This window comes from Telopea speciosissima, chromosome 7 (genome assembly GCF_018873765.1).
Source record: "Telopea speciosissima isolate NSW1024214 ecotype Mountain lineage chromosome 7, Tspe_v1, whole genome shotgun sequence".
Taxonomy (NCBI): Eukaryota; Viridiplantae; Streptophyta; class Magnoliopsida; order Proteales; family Proteaceae; genus Telopea; species Telopea speciosissima.
This window is the reverse complement of record NC_057922.1, coordinates 33347267-33361261: the sequence shown is the minus strand read 5'-3', so window position 1 is coordinate 33361261 and position 13995 is coordinate 33347267. Positions and strand designations below refer to the sequence as shown.

The 13995-nt window shown below is 39.2% G+C and overlaps 1 protein-coding gene across 2 annotated transcripts in view; it reads right to left on the bottom strand.

The window, feature by feature from the left end:
* Positions 1 to 4778: 4778 nt before the first annotated feature.
* LOC122667651 (spermatogenesis-associated protein 20) overlaps positions 4779 to 13995 on the bottom strand; it is a 43101-nt gene continuing 33884 nt past the window's right edge. For both annotated transcript variants that reach the window (XM_043864021.1, XM_043864020.1), the window contains 6 exons: positions 7096 to 7359; positions 6871 to 6981; positions 6219 to 6443; positions 5907 to 6110; positions 5632 to 5808; positions 4779 to 5109 (listed from right to left, as the gene is read on the bottom strand). In XM_043864021.1, coding sequence (XP_043719956.1) covers positions 4906 to 5109; positions 5632 to 5808; positions 5907 to 6110; positions 6219 to 6443; positions 6871 to 6981; positions 7096 to 7359 — 1185 coding nt within the window. In that variant the 3' untranslated portion in view covers positions 4779 to 4905. The remainder of the gene's footprint in view (positions 5110 to 5631; positions 5809 to 5906; positions 6111 to 6218; positions 6444 to 6870; positions 6982 to 7095; positions 7360 to 13995) is intronic.

Sequence of the window (13995 nt, the reverse complement as noted above, 5' to 3'; positions counted from 1 at the left end):
CACCGCCCTCCAAGCGATCATTTCATTGGTACATTTGGAGATGAAATTTCCTACGGAGAACGGGATCGAAGAAATCCGAGGAGACCAAAAGAAAGCTCGAGAGTGTTACGGAACATTCATCAAGCAAAACAAAAGAAATGTCCGAAGAATGGCCATGTGCCTCGAGCACCTCCCTGAAGACCAACGAGATGAGCTCATCGAGAGGCGCGGGAAGCCCATGGAAGACCTCATCCCATTCTCCCTTAGTGATAAAGACCCTACCAAGATGGTATAGCTCGGATCGTTGTTGAGCGAGGAACAAAGGAATCGGCTCAGAAATTTCTTGAAGATGAACGCCGACATCTTCGCATAGTCGGTCGCTGACATGCCTGGCATACTGAGACACTTAGCTGAGCACCGACTCCACATTGATCCGAGCCAAAAGCCGATCCAACAGAAAAGAAGAAATTATGCCCTCGATCGGAAAACTGCGATCAAAGAAGAGGTGGAGAAGCTCCGACGGTCATGGTAAGTTGCGCTCTAGATGGGATGACCCTTATATTATTCAAACTGTTTATCCTCATGGGGCTATTGAAGTTGTCAATCCAAATACAGGTGCTATTTTTAAAGTGAATGGCCAACATTTGAAGCCATACATTGAGATGCCCGTTCCAATTGTGGAAGAGGTCATGGATCTCCATAAGCCTCTTTACCTTGATGGTTGATATCCTGGTATGTTTGACCTCCCTTGTCCTTATTCTTTCTTTTTTGCATGAATTAAGTGGGGGGGGGTGTGAACTTAATTGGTGAATTTTATTTGTGGTGGTAGTTTTGGTTTTGTGCATACGTTTCTTTGATTGCGAAGAGAGAAAAAGAGGGATTTAGGTGCCCGAACATGCGAAATAATAAACAAAATCCCTTTCCAAGGACGGTAATTGGTATGTATCCGGTGATGGGGACTAAGTTAGAAAATATGAGCACTATTTCATTTGATGGTTAGATTCCTCTGTGTTTTATGGACCCTTTGATCTTTTGGCTAGTAGCTGAGACCAATTTGTTTATAGCAAGGCATGAAAGTGAATGGAAAAAAAAAAAAAAAGAGAAGAAAGGAAAGTGAAATTCCTTGGAACTAGACAGGGCACTGGTGCTTCAGGAAGCAGAGTGACTTGTTCGAAATTCCTTGGAAGGAAACTCAAAAAAAAGCTCTCGCATCAATGTCTCAATGTCTTTATAGATATATGCAAAAAGCGAAGCTACCAAGTACTTCGGTATCTGATGTATGCTCCACCATGTCATTCAAGTAACAGTAGTGGAGTAGAAATAGAGTTCACTGTTTGAAGAGAAAGTATGGTCAAAAATGCTCAAAGCCTGAGTCTTTGGTTCTATCGATGCTATGAGTGGTTTACCTGAAGGTGAGTAGTGTTCAGAAGATATGAGAAGATCCCTTAATCTTGATGCATGCTTGTTGCTTGAATTGATGTGGGGTAATAAAATTCAAGTGTGGGGGAATCTTTGGCTCCTTGATCTTTATTTGAGCACTTTTAGGGATTGTGTGCACTATCCTACTCATGCCATGATTAAAATTTGCACCATTTCTTGACTTATTAAATTTTGGGTGTACATTCACTGCAAACACCCACGAGACTAAACTCGTCCACTAGGCGTAACCTAGGGGTTTAAAGGCTTATTGCATATGCTAAGTGCAACTGTGATTCCTGTGAAAGTGAGTTAGGATTTTTGTATTTTAGATTAATTTTTGTTTTGTTTACTTGAGGACAAGCAAAGTTCAAGTGTGGGGGAATCTGATGAGCACATTTATGTGTGAAATCTTAGGGTATAAAGCATGCATTTTACCACATTGAACAGAGTTACTCGAGTGCTTTCCTGTACTTTTCAGGTTTTTGGTCATTTTATGCTATTCTGGACTATCGGGAGTTGCATCTCCTAATCTACACGCAAAGTCACCATATTTCTTTCCATGGTTGTAAAGAGGACTGAATTTTGAGCAAGATGGACGTGACGAAATTCAAGTACGCATTCGTTTAAGCCACCATGCAAGCGATTATTCTTTTCAGGTTAGGAAAGAATAATGGGCCAGATATGAGCTGGAATGCAAGCCCAAGCCTATCTGCCACCCAAGGGTATTTTTTATATCAAAGAAGGTGTTTATAATCAAGGGTTGAGATTTAATGCAAGTACAAGACCCTTTCTACGATTTTCAAATCTTGAAGAGAGAGAAGAGCTGCCATCCACACATGGGGGGACCACTCTCCATGTTTTTCTTTGGAGCACACATGCCACTCTCCACGTTTTTTTTTTGGAGCACACATGCTCCACGATTTTTTAAGGACAATGTGGGGATTTAATAAATCCTTGAATGGAATCCTAGTCATCACTCTCTCTCTCCTCCAAATCTCCAAGGGTATTATAGGAATTTGACTATGGATGGATATCTTGTGGAGAATATTCTCTCATCGTTGGAAGGTTGAAAAGTCAAAGATTGGAGATGCCTTGATCACATTACTTGGAGAAGACACCTGCAAAGAAAAGGAAACACAGGAATTAAATTGGAAATTCTGCATTTTAGAAAATAGCAGGTCTATTGAGCTTAGCCTTGTATATTCCCCACTTTCTATTTTTTTTATTTTCCTTGGGATTCAAGCAAGTTGTAAAGGAAAGAGAGATGAAAATCAAATTTTTGGAGGATTCTCTCTACACTCCACGATTTTTAGAGGAGGGAACCTCCCAAAACCGTGGAGGCTTCCCTCCTCTTCTCTCTTCTTTCTCCTTCCCCTATAAATACCTAAGGGGTTGGGGGTTGTAAGGTGTTCAATTCTTAATGAAAATTATCTTCTTCTTCCTCTAATTTTTTGCTTTTAATTTCTAGTTTGATTTTATGAATTTGATTTCCATGGTTGTAATAATTTTACGCAAGTTTAATTCAATTATTGTCTTCAATATGGTTGTAATCTCTTAATCTCTAGTTCCTAGTTTTTTAAGCTTTCTACTTCTAGGTTTCTAATTCTTATGAGAAGACTTAGAGATTTGAAAGAGGAAGACATGCAAAATTCATTCAAGTTTTTCAAGCTTCATCAACTACATCCATCCAATGCCTAATTAATTCATGTAATTACAAGTTTGGTAGAAGTGAGTATTGATTCAAAGTTCTTTTTTTTTTTTTCTTTTTCTCATTCCTAGTCTCATATTTCTTCTATCCTTTTTATTTTTATTCTTACTCTCATCACCTCTAATTCCTCCATTCTAGTAGGATTTTATTTTTCCACTCTTTTTATTTTATTCTCATTCTCTACCTCTCTAATTCTTCCATGCTTTTGGGATTTTATGTTTTATTTACTTTCATCATCATGCCTTATGTTAAGCTCTTAGTTTAAGTATTTTTGTTTTATTTTTCAGATTTGGTATGCACATTCAAGTGTGGTAGAGAAAGCCAATCAACTTCAGTCCAGTTCAAGGAACAATTCGTTAGTTTTATTTCTTTGATTTCTAATTTTTGATTGTGTGGTTGTGGTGTGGTTGTGGTGTGGTTGTGGTAATTTTAATTCCTCCAATTTCGTTAATCCGCGTTAGATGCATAGTAGGTTAGATGGATGTGTTAGGACGTAGATGCTTGTGAGTTAGGATTCGTTAGTTTAACTAAACACCTTAATTAATTTGGTTCACTTTGCGTTGCTTTTAAGTGAGTAAGATAGAATGGCATACATCTCCTTATGTTCGACCTGTAGCTATGATTGACCCATACGCTTGCGGTATTATTAAAACTCAAACAGTATGTTGTGTCATCCCAACCGTTCGATAAAGAAAAGATAATCCAAGATTAATCATTTATCAAACTCTCCTGATTTAATAATAAGAAAGAGTGTTCTTTGAGCCAATTGAGTGGGACAATCAATCAATGGAGAAAACAGAAACGGTGAACGTAAGTGTTAGGTACTCGATCGTTACGTTAAAAGCTCCAGAACTGATGGAACACATTAAATCAAACCCTTTAACTCATCTCATACTACACTGGCCCAAACTAACACCCATACACTAGATTGAACCCTATTAAGCACATAACAAACCATCATGCTTCTGCAACCCTCGTCCTCGACGACTCATTTTAGGCAGTTCTCACTTTGACGTTAAGTAGACCTTTCCAAGTGGTTCCAGTCTACCCCAAGGTTTTTGTCTGGCAGCAAACAACTCTTTTTTGACGACTTTTACTCTACTCCAGGTAGCACTCTCCTAAGTAGTCCTCTCTATGACGTGGTGCCTAGTTCTGATACCAAATGTTAGGTACTTGACTAATACGCCAAAAGCTCCAGAACTAATGGAACGCATTAAATCAAATCATTTAACCAATCTCATATTAGACTGACCCAAACTAACCCCCATCCACTAGATTGAACCCCATTAACATAACAGTAATGCTTACATCGATTGCTCAAAGAGACTTTTCCTCGTAATAAGATACCCTTTCGTGTGTCTTGGCATGCATCCCCTTATCTATCGGTGCACACCTTCTAGTAATCCAACCCGACCCAGCCGACCTGATAGGCCGAGCACTCTTCCATAATCTCCTCTCTTTTTTTTTTTTCCAAACTCAATTTGCCACTTGTGAGCAGAAAACCTCGAGGTCCACCGGAGCACAAAATTTCAAAACCCTCCAAACTACCACAATGGCAGAACTAAGTACCAGTCTATATTAAAATAAAACCCATCAAAGGATCAGTTTGCAGTAGCAGGATAATCTTTTTACAATTTAAAAAATATATATTTAACCCAAATGAGAATAAAAAAAGGGAAACAGATCCTCCACACAAACGGCATATACATGTCAAACATTGGCCACCCTGTCTTCCAGCAGTTGTAGGTTGAAATACATGACGAGGGTGAGGTATAAAGGAAGTTCGTACTCACTCATAGCTAAACAGGAAGAGAGGGTTTCTGTTGGAGCAAGGCCTTAAGAGACTCAGGGTCAGTAACAGGAGAACTGCACATGAAGTTCTGGCAAACAAGAGCCACCACCTTGTCTGTTGCAGCGTTATTCTTTGCCATCATGGCTATGTTTTCATTGTTGCTTTCCCAGAACTCCATGTCTTCCTTGTTGCTGGGATCTACATGAATAACCTGTCATTAATAGCATTAGGAAAACATATCAGTACATGGCTCCTATAAATATCCTTGAAGTTGGGACAATCATAAAGTGATATTAAAGTCCCAACTCTATTCCCAATTACAAGCACAAAAGCTTTAGACAGTTTATGTGCAAGCTTAAATAGTCAATTAGCCTCAATCAACATCCAATCCTGAGGAGGTCTGTTCGACACTAATACGAACTAAATATGAAAAAGAAAAAACAGAATCATGATCCGGATAGGTCCTGGCTGATTCCAAATGGGCCTGGAACGGCCCCAGAATTGGTGTTTTAATGCCCTAGCCCTAGTTTCCATACAATAATCAGACCAGCTGGATTGGCTGGAATTGGGATCGGCCAATCTGATCCCGATTCTTGGAACCCTGAGAAAATCGAACCAATAACATCAGACATTAGTTGATATCCTTGCCCAATTTTTTATTTTTTAAAAAAGACTATTATTATATTGAAGAAAAAGGATATACAAAACAATCATGTGCTTGTGTTCTACTCACAGTTTTATTAGGATCATAGGATGCATGAGCAGCAGCAATCATTCCATCAAAGTCCACACTTGGTTTATGGCCAACCAAGACAACCTGCTTCCTGGAAGGAACAGAGAGCATATCTGCTGCACAGCACATCAAGGGGATGGCCATAGCCATATCTTTCAAACGTGATTCAAAAACTACCTGAAAACCCATATATTACAACAAACTGCATTAGGGATGATTTAAAATTAGTTACAAGTTCTCAGCAAATGTAGGTTTTAAGGTAAAAAATAACATACCAGAAGATGTTCTGCATTGTGCTTGTAATAGTCGGACCTGCTTCCCGTAACCATGGATGCTAATCTAACAAGATTGATCACTGATACTGAATTTCCAGAAGGCTCTGCCCCATCATGATCTTCCTTAACACGGAGCAGAACAGAAGGATCTTCACCAGGAGTATTAAAATACCCTCCCCCTTCTCTATCCATAAACAACTCATCCTAGAAAGATAGTTCCCATGGGATGTCACATCAGATGGTACCCTTTAGGGTGAGAAGGAAAATTAAAGAAAAGGCAGGCAGGCAGGCAACTTTACAGTTATTACATACCTGGGTATTTTGCAGTTCGATTGCCCATGACAGCCAGCTGGTACCACCACCACACTCATAAAGATCCAGTAAACCAGAGATTAGAAAGGCATAATCATCTAAAAAGCCAGGTGCTTTAGATGGACCATTCCGAAAGCTATGCTTCAGTCTGTTTGCCCTCTCATCGTAAAGCTGCCTCTTGATAAAAGATGCTGCCTTTTCTCCAACTTCCAGGTATTCGCTAGGCTGAAAATGTGAAACTAAATCAATGACTCCACAGTGGGTTTTTTTTTTTTTTGGGGGGTGGGGGGGGTGTCGTCTGTGTGTGTGTGTGTGAGAGAGAGAGAGAGAGAGAGAGAATATTCTCATCTGCCGAAACAAATACGATTGCCTCGATAAGATATTCCCTTCATTCTTCCTCTATGTTGTTTACGGAATCTGGTTCTTTTTGGGTTATAATTGCATCACCCAAAAAAAATAGTAAGAGGAAATGAGGACACTAGCAGGCTGTCGGAAAGGAAAATTTCCTATATTTTTTTCAACACGGACCAACAAATAGACTACCACAATTGCTGATAAAAAATAAGCATAGCACTGGTTAATGACTGGAAAGCCTTGTAAAAAAATACTTGCATTCAGAAAACAAAATCAATCCATGAATTCAGAGCCTTACAGTGCACCCAACAACAGGAAAGCAATATTTGGTCCCTTCGGCTTCTCCCTTGAGAATCTGAGAAGCTCTCGCAAAGGCTGAAATAGCAAGCCCGTTCCATGAAACAATTACCTAGGCAAGAACCTGATCTGTTAAAAGTGTAAGTAAGATAAGCTCAGAAATACTTGACATCTTTTGAACAATAATCTGATTCCTGCAGAAACGTAGTATGAGGAAAAATAATACCTTATCATCTAAATGTGGCCGTGGCCGTTCTGATCTTGCATCAAAAAGCTTTTTTCGGCAAGCTCCTAAAATATCCAAATAGTCATCCTTGGAAATTCCCAGCTTTGATGCCATTGTAGAAGTATCATTTCTCTCTATGAGTACATTTTTCCCTTTGAATTCATTGTGGGGATCACTCATTCGTGAAAGGTCACAGTTCCCCGAAGGTTTTATGTAATAATGATCTTTGAAAATATCTGCATGTTCTCCAACTATATCTTCAACCTTTGAAAAATCCAACGAAACAGACAAAAGTCAGATTAATAAAGCCAGACTCTGATAAGTTCAGAATGCCAAAGCCAGGCTAAGTTCATACTTCATAGGGCCTCCAGGAGTAAAAACCATACTCCCTACACATGGACACAGTGAACCACAGAAAAAGTGGGTCCATAAAGACAACAACTTTAAGTACTCGGAAAAAAACCCTTCTGTAGTGGACCACATAATGGGGACCTGATGTAAAAAACACGTGTATATGTGGAACCGGAGCAAAGTGCCCAGATTCTCCACAGCTGTCCAGCAAATCAGTCTCTTAAGAGTAAAGCATAAGAACGTGTGTGGAGAGAGAGAGGGAGGGTTTAAAACAGAGGAATCTTTTTATTTGGGGGGGGGGGAGGGGGGAGGGGAGGGACTGCGGAAGAATTTGAAGAAAGGAAAAGAAAGAAGTGGGAAAAAGTTGAATAAAAGCACAGAGAAACATAGAGGGGATCAAAGGACAGAAAATAAGAAAAAACAACAGATAAAAGCAAATCAAAATAAATAATGTAGGGATAGACATAATTACTGATATTCAAGCATATAATAGGGGACATACAGTAACACCAAAGTTTAATGTCCACACACATGCAATAAAACAAAGAGCAAAAAGTGGGAAAACAGGCCCTCACTGCAAGATTCAATACAGAAGATGATTAAAAGCAAGGTGGAATATGATAAGGAAGCTCACAAAAAGGACCCTCACTTCGTAGACTTGTTTAAAGAAAAAAGAATGTGCTCAATTAATTCGATCCCAATGCATTGGAGGGGGCCTGGACGCAAGGCAACCCTAGTTGTCAAGGTGCCCTAGGTGACGCCTTGACAACAATGAATGCAGTAACAGCCAGAGATCTGCTACCACCAGTCTCTGTGTCCTAGTGTTAATAAATCCTGGTGTTATCATCAACACTTACAATATTGGCTTGATCTATGGAAATAGTAGGGATGTAACTTGGTCTGGTCCAGTCTGAGGCCTGATCAACCTGAGTTGGCCCACATTTTTCTTGCCAGCCCAAGCCCCAAATGTAAATAATATACAACTGTGACATATCATTAATATGTATTGTAAATTACAATATACCCCTTTAAAACACAACGATTAGATTGTTAATGAGCCTAGCTTATATATGACTGGCCCTCTTACATTTATAGCAACTAATACGTGGTTCATATGGCCGGAGGCCCATAATTTTTTTTTTACCTTACCTGAACCTGGTTCTGACACAGAAACTTCAGGCTCAGTTAGGCCCAAGGTTCTAAATCTCGGTTTCAACCCAAACCTAAACCAAGATTTCACAAGTTTCGACCGAAACCAGGTATTTTTTTGGGCCAAACTCATAACCTAGGTTTCAAGGCCCAGCTTCTTTTTTTTTTCCTTTGTGCACCAACTATTAATATTTTATACATATTGAATGAATTAGTTTCACAAAAAAACCACCAAAAATGGTACTTGTGATTTGGACCATAGTTGTCATGGCGTCGCCATGGCGTCGCCATGGCGCCGCCATGGCGTCCTGGCGCTGGGGAAAGGGCATATCGAGATCCGCCATGGTATATGTATAAATATCGAGCGATATGGCTTCCATGGCGTCGCCATGGCGTCGCCATGGACGCCATACCACGATATATGGGTATGTCGACCGATATTTGAACATTTAATGTATAAAAGTCAGGTTTATATATATATATTTTTTAAAAGCGATTTAATAACTTAGATGTTTTTTAATGTGTATTGGAGGTGTAACTTTTTCAAGTTACACCTACAATACACATTATCATAAAACTTAAATAAACATAATAACTTATACTCTTATAGTCTTATACGGTTATACCCTAATGGGGGAAATAGAAAATTAGAAATAGCAAAAGGAAAATCGAGAGGAGAGGGATCGTGACTCGGCAAGCGGCAACGGTAACTTCCTCGCTTCCTAGTTCCTGCAACTCTCGAGTCTCGGCAGCCTTCGAACAAGTTCGAACTTCGAACTTCTCCAGCTTCTCCGGCAATCTCCAGGACTCCAACTCTCCAAGTAAGTAAATTTGTAATTTTTTTAATTTGGATCTTCTTCCTCCTCCCAGGCAGACGCCGCAGACCTCGTCTTCTTCTTCTTAACTTCTTCTTCTTCAGTTCTTCTCCTCCCAGCCTCCGGTAGTGATTACAGCCAGTAGTATCGTTTTTTTGTAATTTTTCTCTTGCCTTGCTTCCTCCTCCCAGGCAGACCTCTTCTTCTTCTTCTTAACTTCTTCTTCTTCAGTTCTTCTCCTCCCAGCCTCCGATCACTACTACAGCCAGTAGTATCGTTTTTATTTTTATTTTTCTCTTGCCTTGCACAGCCACATTTACACACACAGTGACAGGGAGAGAGTCGAGAGACGGGGATTTATTTCAGTTAGTAGTCCTCACTCTCGACTCCTCTCGGTTTTTATTTTCTTTTTTTTTTTTTTCTTTGCTTGTACAGTCACGGAGACAGGGACATAGTCGAGAGACAGAGGGGGAGGGATTCATTCCAGTCAGTGCTGTAACCATAGCCTTCTCGGTTTTTTCTTTTTTTTTTTTTCTTCTTTGCTTGTACAGTCACAGAGATTCACAGAGACAGGGACATAGCCGAGAGAGAGGGGGGAGGGATTTATTCCAGCCAGTGTTGTAACCATAGTCCTCTCGGTTTTTTTTTTCTTTCCTTTTTTCTTCTTCTTGCCTTGCAACTAGCTTGCTTACAGTCGCAGACCTTGGGACTTCTTGCCTTGCATTTTTTTTTCTTCTTCTTCTTGCCCTGCACAGTGCACACATACACACAGTGTCACACACAGAGACAGGGAGAGAGTTGAGAGACAGAAGGGGGAGGGATTTATTACAGCCGAACTATCTCTGTTTTTTGTTTTTTTTTTCCTTTTTCTTGCCTTGCAGTTGCAGGGTTGCACAGTCACATAGAAGGTGTTTGTTTTTATTTTTCTTCTTCTTACCTTGCACACAGCCACAGGCCCACACATACACAGTTACACTTACACACACAGAGACAGGGAGAGAGTCGAGACTCGAGAGACAATGGGGGGAGGGATTTAATAGTTATTACAGCCAGTAGTCCATCCCTATTCACTGATTTCACTCACAGTCTCAGTCACAGACTCACAGTGTCACACACACAACAGCAGCAAGCACATATTCAAGTCCATAATTTCAGTTTTTTTTTCCCCCTCCATCCATTAATGTTAATCTGCTAAAAACCAGTACTTGGATTTTGTGTTTTGACTGTATTCCATCCTAGTTCAGCTTAATGTTAATATGCTAAAAATCAGTTTAATTGTTTTTTTTTTTGTTTTGTTACCTTTGTAGTCTACTAGTGTCTTTCACTCAACTAATGGATGGTTCTACACCAATTAGTAGTGGGGTGAAAATATTGTAAACTGGAGCTACTCCAGGATATGATCCAAGCAAAGACCCAACAAGAAAGGCCAAATCAAATGACCCTGGTGGAAGTATGGGTATTGGCCAGATCTAACAAACAAGAATGTTGTTAAATGCACCCTTTGTGGCAAAGAAATGAGTTGTGGAATTAAAAGATTGAAGCAACATTTGGTGGGTGGATATGGAGACGTTATTAAGTGTACCAAGACGAATGATTCTATTTCTCAAGTGATGAGGGCAGCTCTAAATAAAAAAAGAAGAAACAAATTACAGAAGTATTGGATGATAATGATGGTGATGATAATGCTTGTAGAAGTTGGAGGGCAAATACAATCGAAGATACACTAGAAGGACAATCCCGCACTCCTACAGGCTGCTAGGGTGGCTCCTAGCTCGGGACAATTGCTAAGAAAAGAAAGGTTACTCAGCCTCAAGTAAGGGGTCCCATGGATGCTCATGTTAGACGGACTCTGAGCAAGTAGTCAATGAGAGGCATAATAGTAGTTCTACTCGGACTACTATAGAGAACCGTTTTAGGACACCGAACAAAAAGCTAGAGTTGATTATCACATTGCTAAGTGGTTGTATCGCAAGGTATCCCATTCAATGCTATTAAGGCAAGGACCTTTGAGGTGATGTGCGAGTCTATTGCACAATATGGTTCTGGATATATTCCACCTTCATATCATCAAGTGAGAGTGCCATTGTTAAGAAATGCTGTGAATGAAACTGCAGAGATGAAGAAAAATATGAAGAGTATTGGAAGCGTATGGGTGCACTCTTATGTCGATGGATGGACGGATAAACGGGAAGGCACTTAATTAATTTTCTCGTTAAGCGTCCCGAGAGGGACTTATTTCATGGGATCTGTTGATGCGTCTGGTATGGTTCAAAGTGCACAAATGCTATTTGAATTGCTTGATAGCAAAATTGATGAGATTGGTGAGGATTATGTCATTCAAGTTGTAGATGACAATGCTTCAAACTATAAGTTGGCTTGGTAAAATGCTTATGGAAAAGAGAAGAAAGCTATACTTGGACTCCTTGTGCAGCCCATTGTTTAGACCGATGTTGGAGGATATAGGTGGTCCGAAAGACTTTAAGAATGTGATAGGTAAGGCAAAAAAATAACCACCTTCATCTACAGGCACACACGTCTTCTTGATGCAATGAGGAAAAGAAGCTGACAAAAAGATCTTGTGAGAGCTGCAGCTACTAGATTTGCAACTGCTTGTTTGACATGTCGGAGCTTAGTTAGGCATAAGGATGCATTGAAGCATTTGTTTATTTCGATGAGTGGAAGGGTTCTAATTTGTCAAAGACAGAGGCTGGAAAGAAAGTGGAAGAAACGGTGTTTGTTGTACCATTTTGGAACATCGTGGAGGATTTTATTAGAGCATCGAAGCCACTTATTGTTGTTTTGAGGATTGTTGATGGTGATGAGAGGCTGCAATGCACGAAGTTTATGTTGCTATGGAAGAGGCAAAAAGAAAATACGTGAACATTTAGCACATAAAGAACGGCTGTGGAAGAAAATTATAAGTATCATTGACGGGCGTTGGGAGTGTCGATGGAGCGTCCATTGTATGGAGCCGCACTATTTCTTAATCCCGGAAAATTTTTCATGTTCAAGGAAAATGAAAATGGCGAACTGATTGCCAATCTACACATCTCATTGGTTGATGTCATGACCAGATTGGTAGTTGACCTATCTATAAAGACAAGATAACTTTGCAAATTGATGATTATAGATATTCAAAGGGTTGTTTCGGAGGGATATGGCGATTAGACAACGGACAACCATAAATCCTAGTAAGTAACTTAGTATTTTTAGTTTGTACCTACGTTGTATGCTACTATGTCTATGATGTATTACTATTAATTCAGTTTTTTTATTATATTTTTATAGTTACTTGGTGGAGTACAAATGGAGGTCGTGCTTTTGAGCTTTCAAAGCTTGCACGACGCATACTAGGCCTTTGTTGCTCTTCTTCTAGTTATGAGCGCAATCGAGCACATTTGAGTTTGTAAGTATTAAGTATTAACTTACATGATTACATTTACTTTTAATTTATTTTTAGACTCTTTTTTTCCACTTTTGTTATGTCTTTTTATTGAAAAATGACTTTTTGTTCTCTCTTGTTTATGAATTCAGATTCATACCAAAAGAGGAATAGACTGAACATTCTCGTTTGAATGATCTAGTCTATGTTCAATACAATAGCCGCCTCCATGAAAGGTTTCAACAGAGAGCGTGAGTGGAAGGCAAAAACAAAACATATGATCCACTAATTCTTGATGAGCTGGATTGGTCTAGTGAGTGGATGGTTACCCGAGTCGGAGGAAGATTTAGTCCATCCCAATGATGATCTCACGTGGGATGATGTTGGTAGAGCAATGGGGGCATCGATTGAAGCCCCCATCCGACCAAGGAGAACTCAAGCATCAACCTCTAGAGCCGATGTGACATATTCACGCCGTGGACATGCTAGAGGAGAGGTAGCTCAAGGATGGCTGATGTTCGGGATGACTCGAGCTAGATGAAGATGAGGAAGAAGAGGAAGATGATGTGAATGACGACGAGAATGTCGAGATGACTATGTTGGTGTCGAAGAGCCACGACAAGAAAATCTGCCAAATGCGGATCTTTTAGATGAATATGATAATTAATTAGTTTTGGTCCTTTTGGATATTATGATTATGGATTATTTAAACTTTGAAGGTTTGAACTTTAAACTTTGATCTTTGAAGATTAGTTAAGGACTTAAAGTTATCTATATTTGGTTGATTACTTGACTTTAATAATTTGATCTTTGATTACTATATTCATTATCTATCTTAAATTATTTTTGGCTTTTAAATACATAATTTCCTCTCCTCTTTCATCAAATTCATATATATTAATATATACCTATTACTTTGTTCGTTGCTTTGCTCCAAATCACACACACTCAAGAAAGACTATTGCTATCAAGCTTGATGCAAAAGTTAGCCTATCATTTAATTTTTACTATTGCTTTCAATTATTTGATAGGTTATCTATATTTTCAATTTTTCATACTTTCATATACACTAATGGATATTAGTTACACTTTCATGAATTAAACCATAGTGGCATAGTATATTAGTAGTAGTGTAGTACACTTTCATGTTGATTTTTGATGTTATAGGACATATATTATGGCATACTCAATGACATTAAAAAT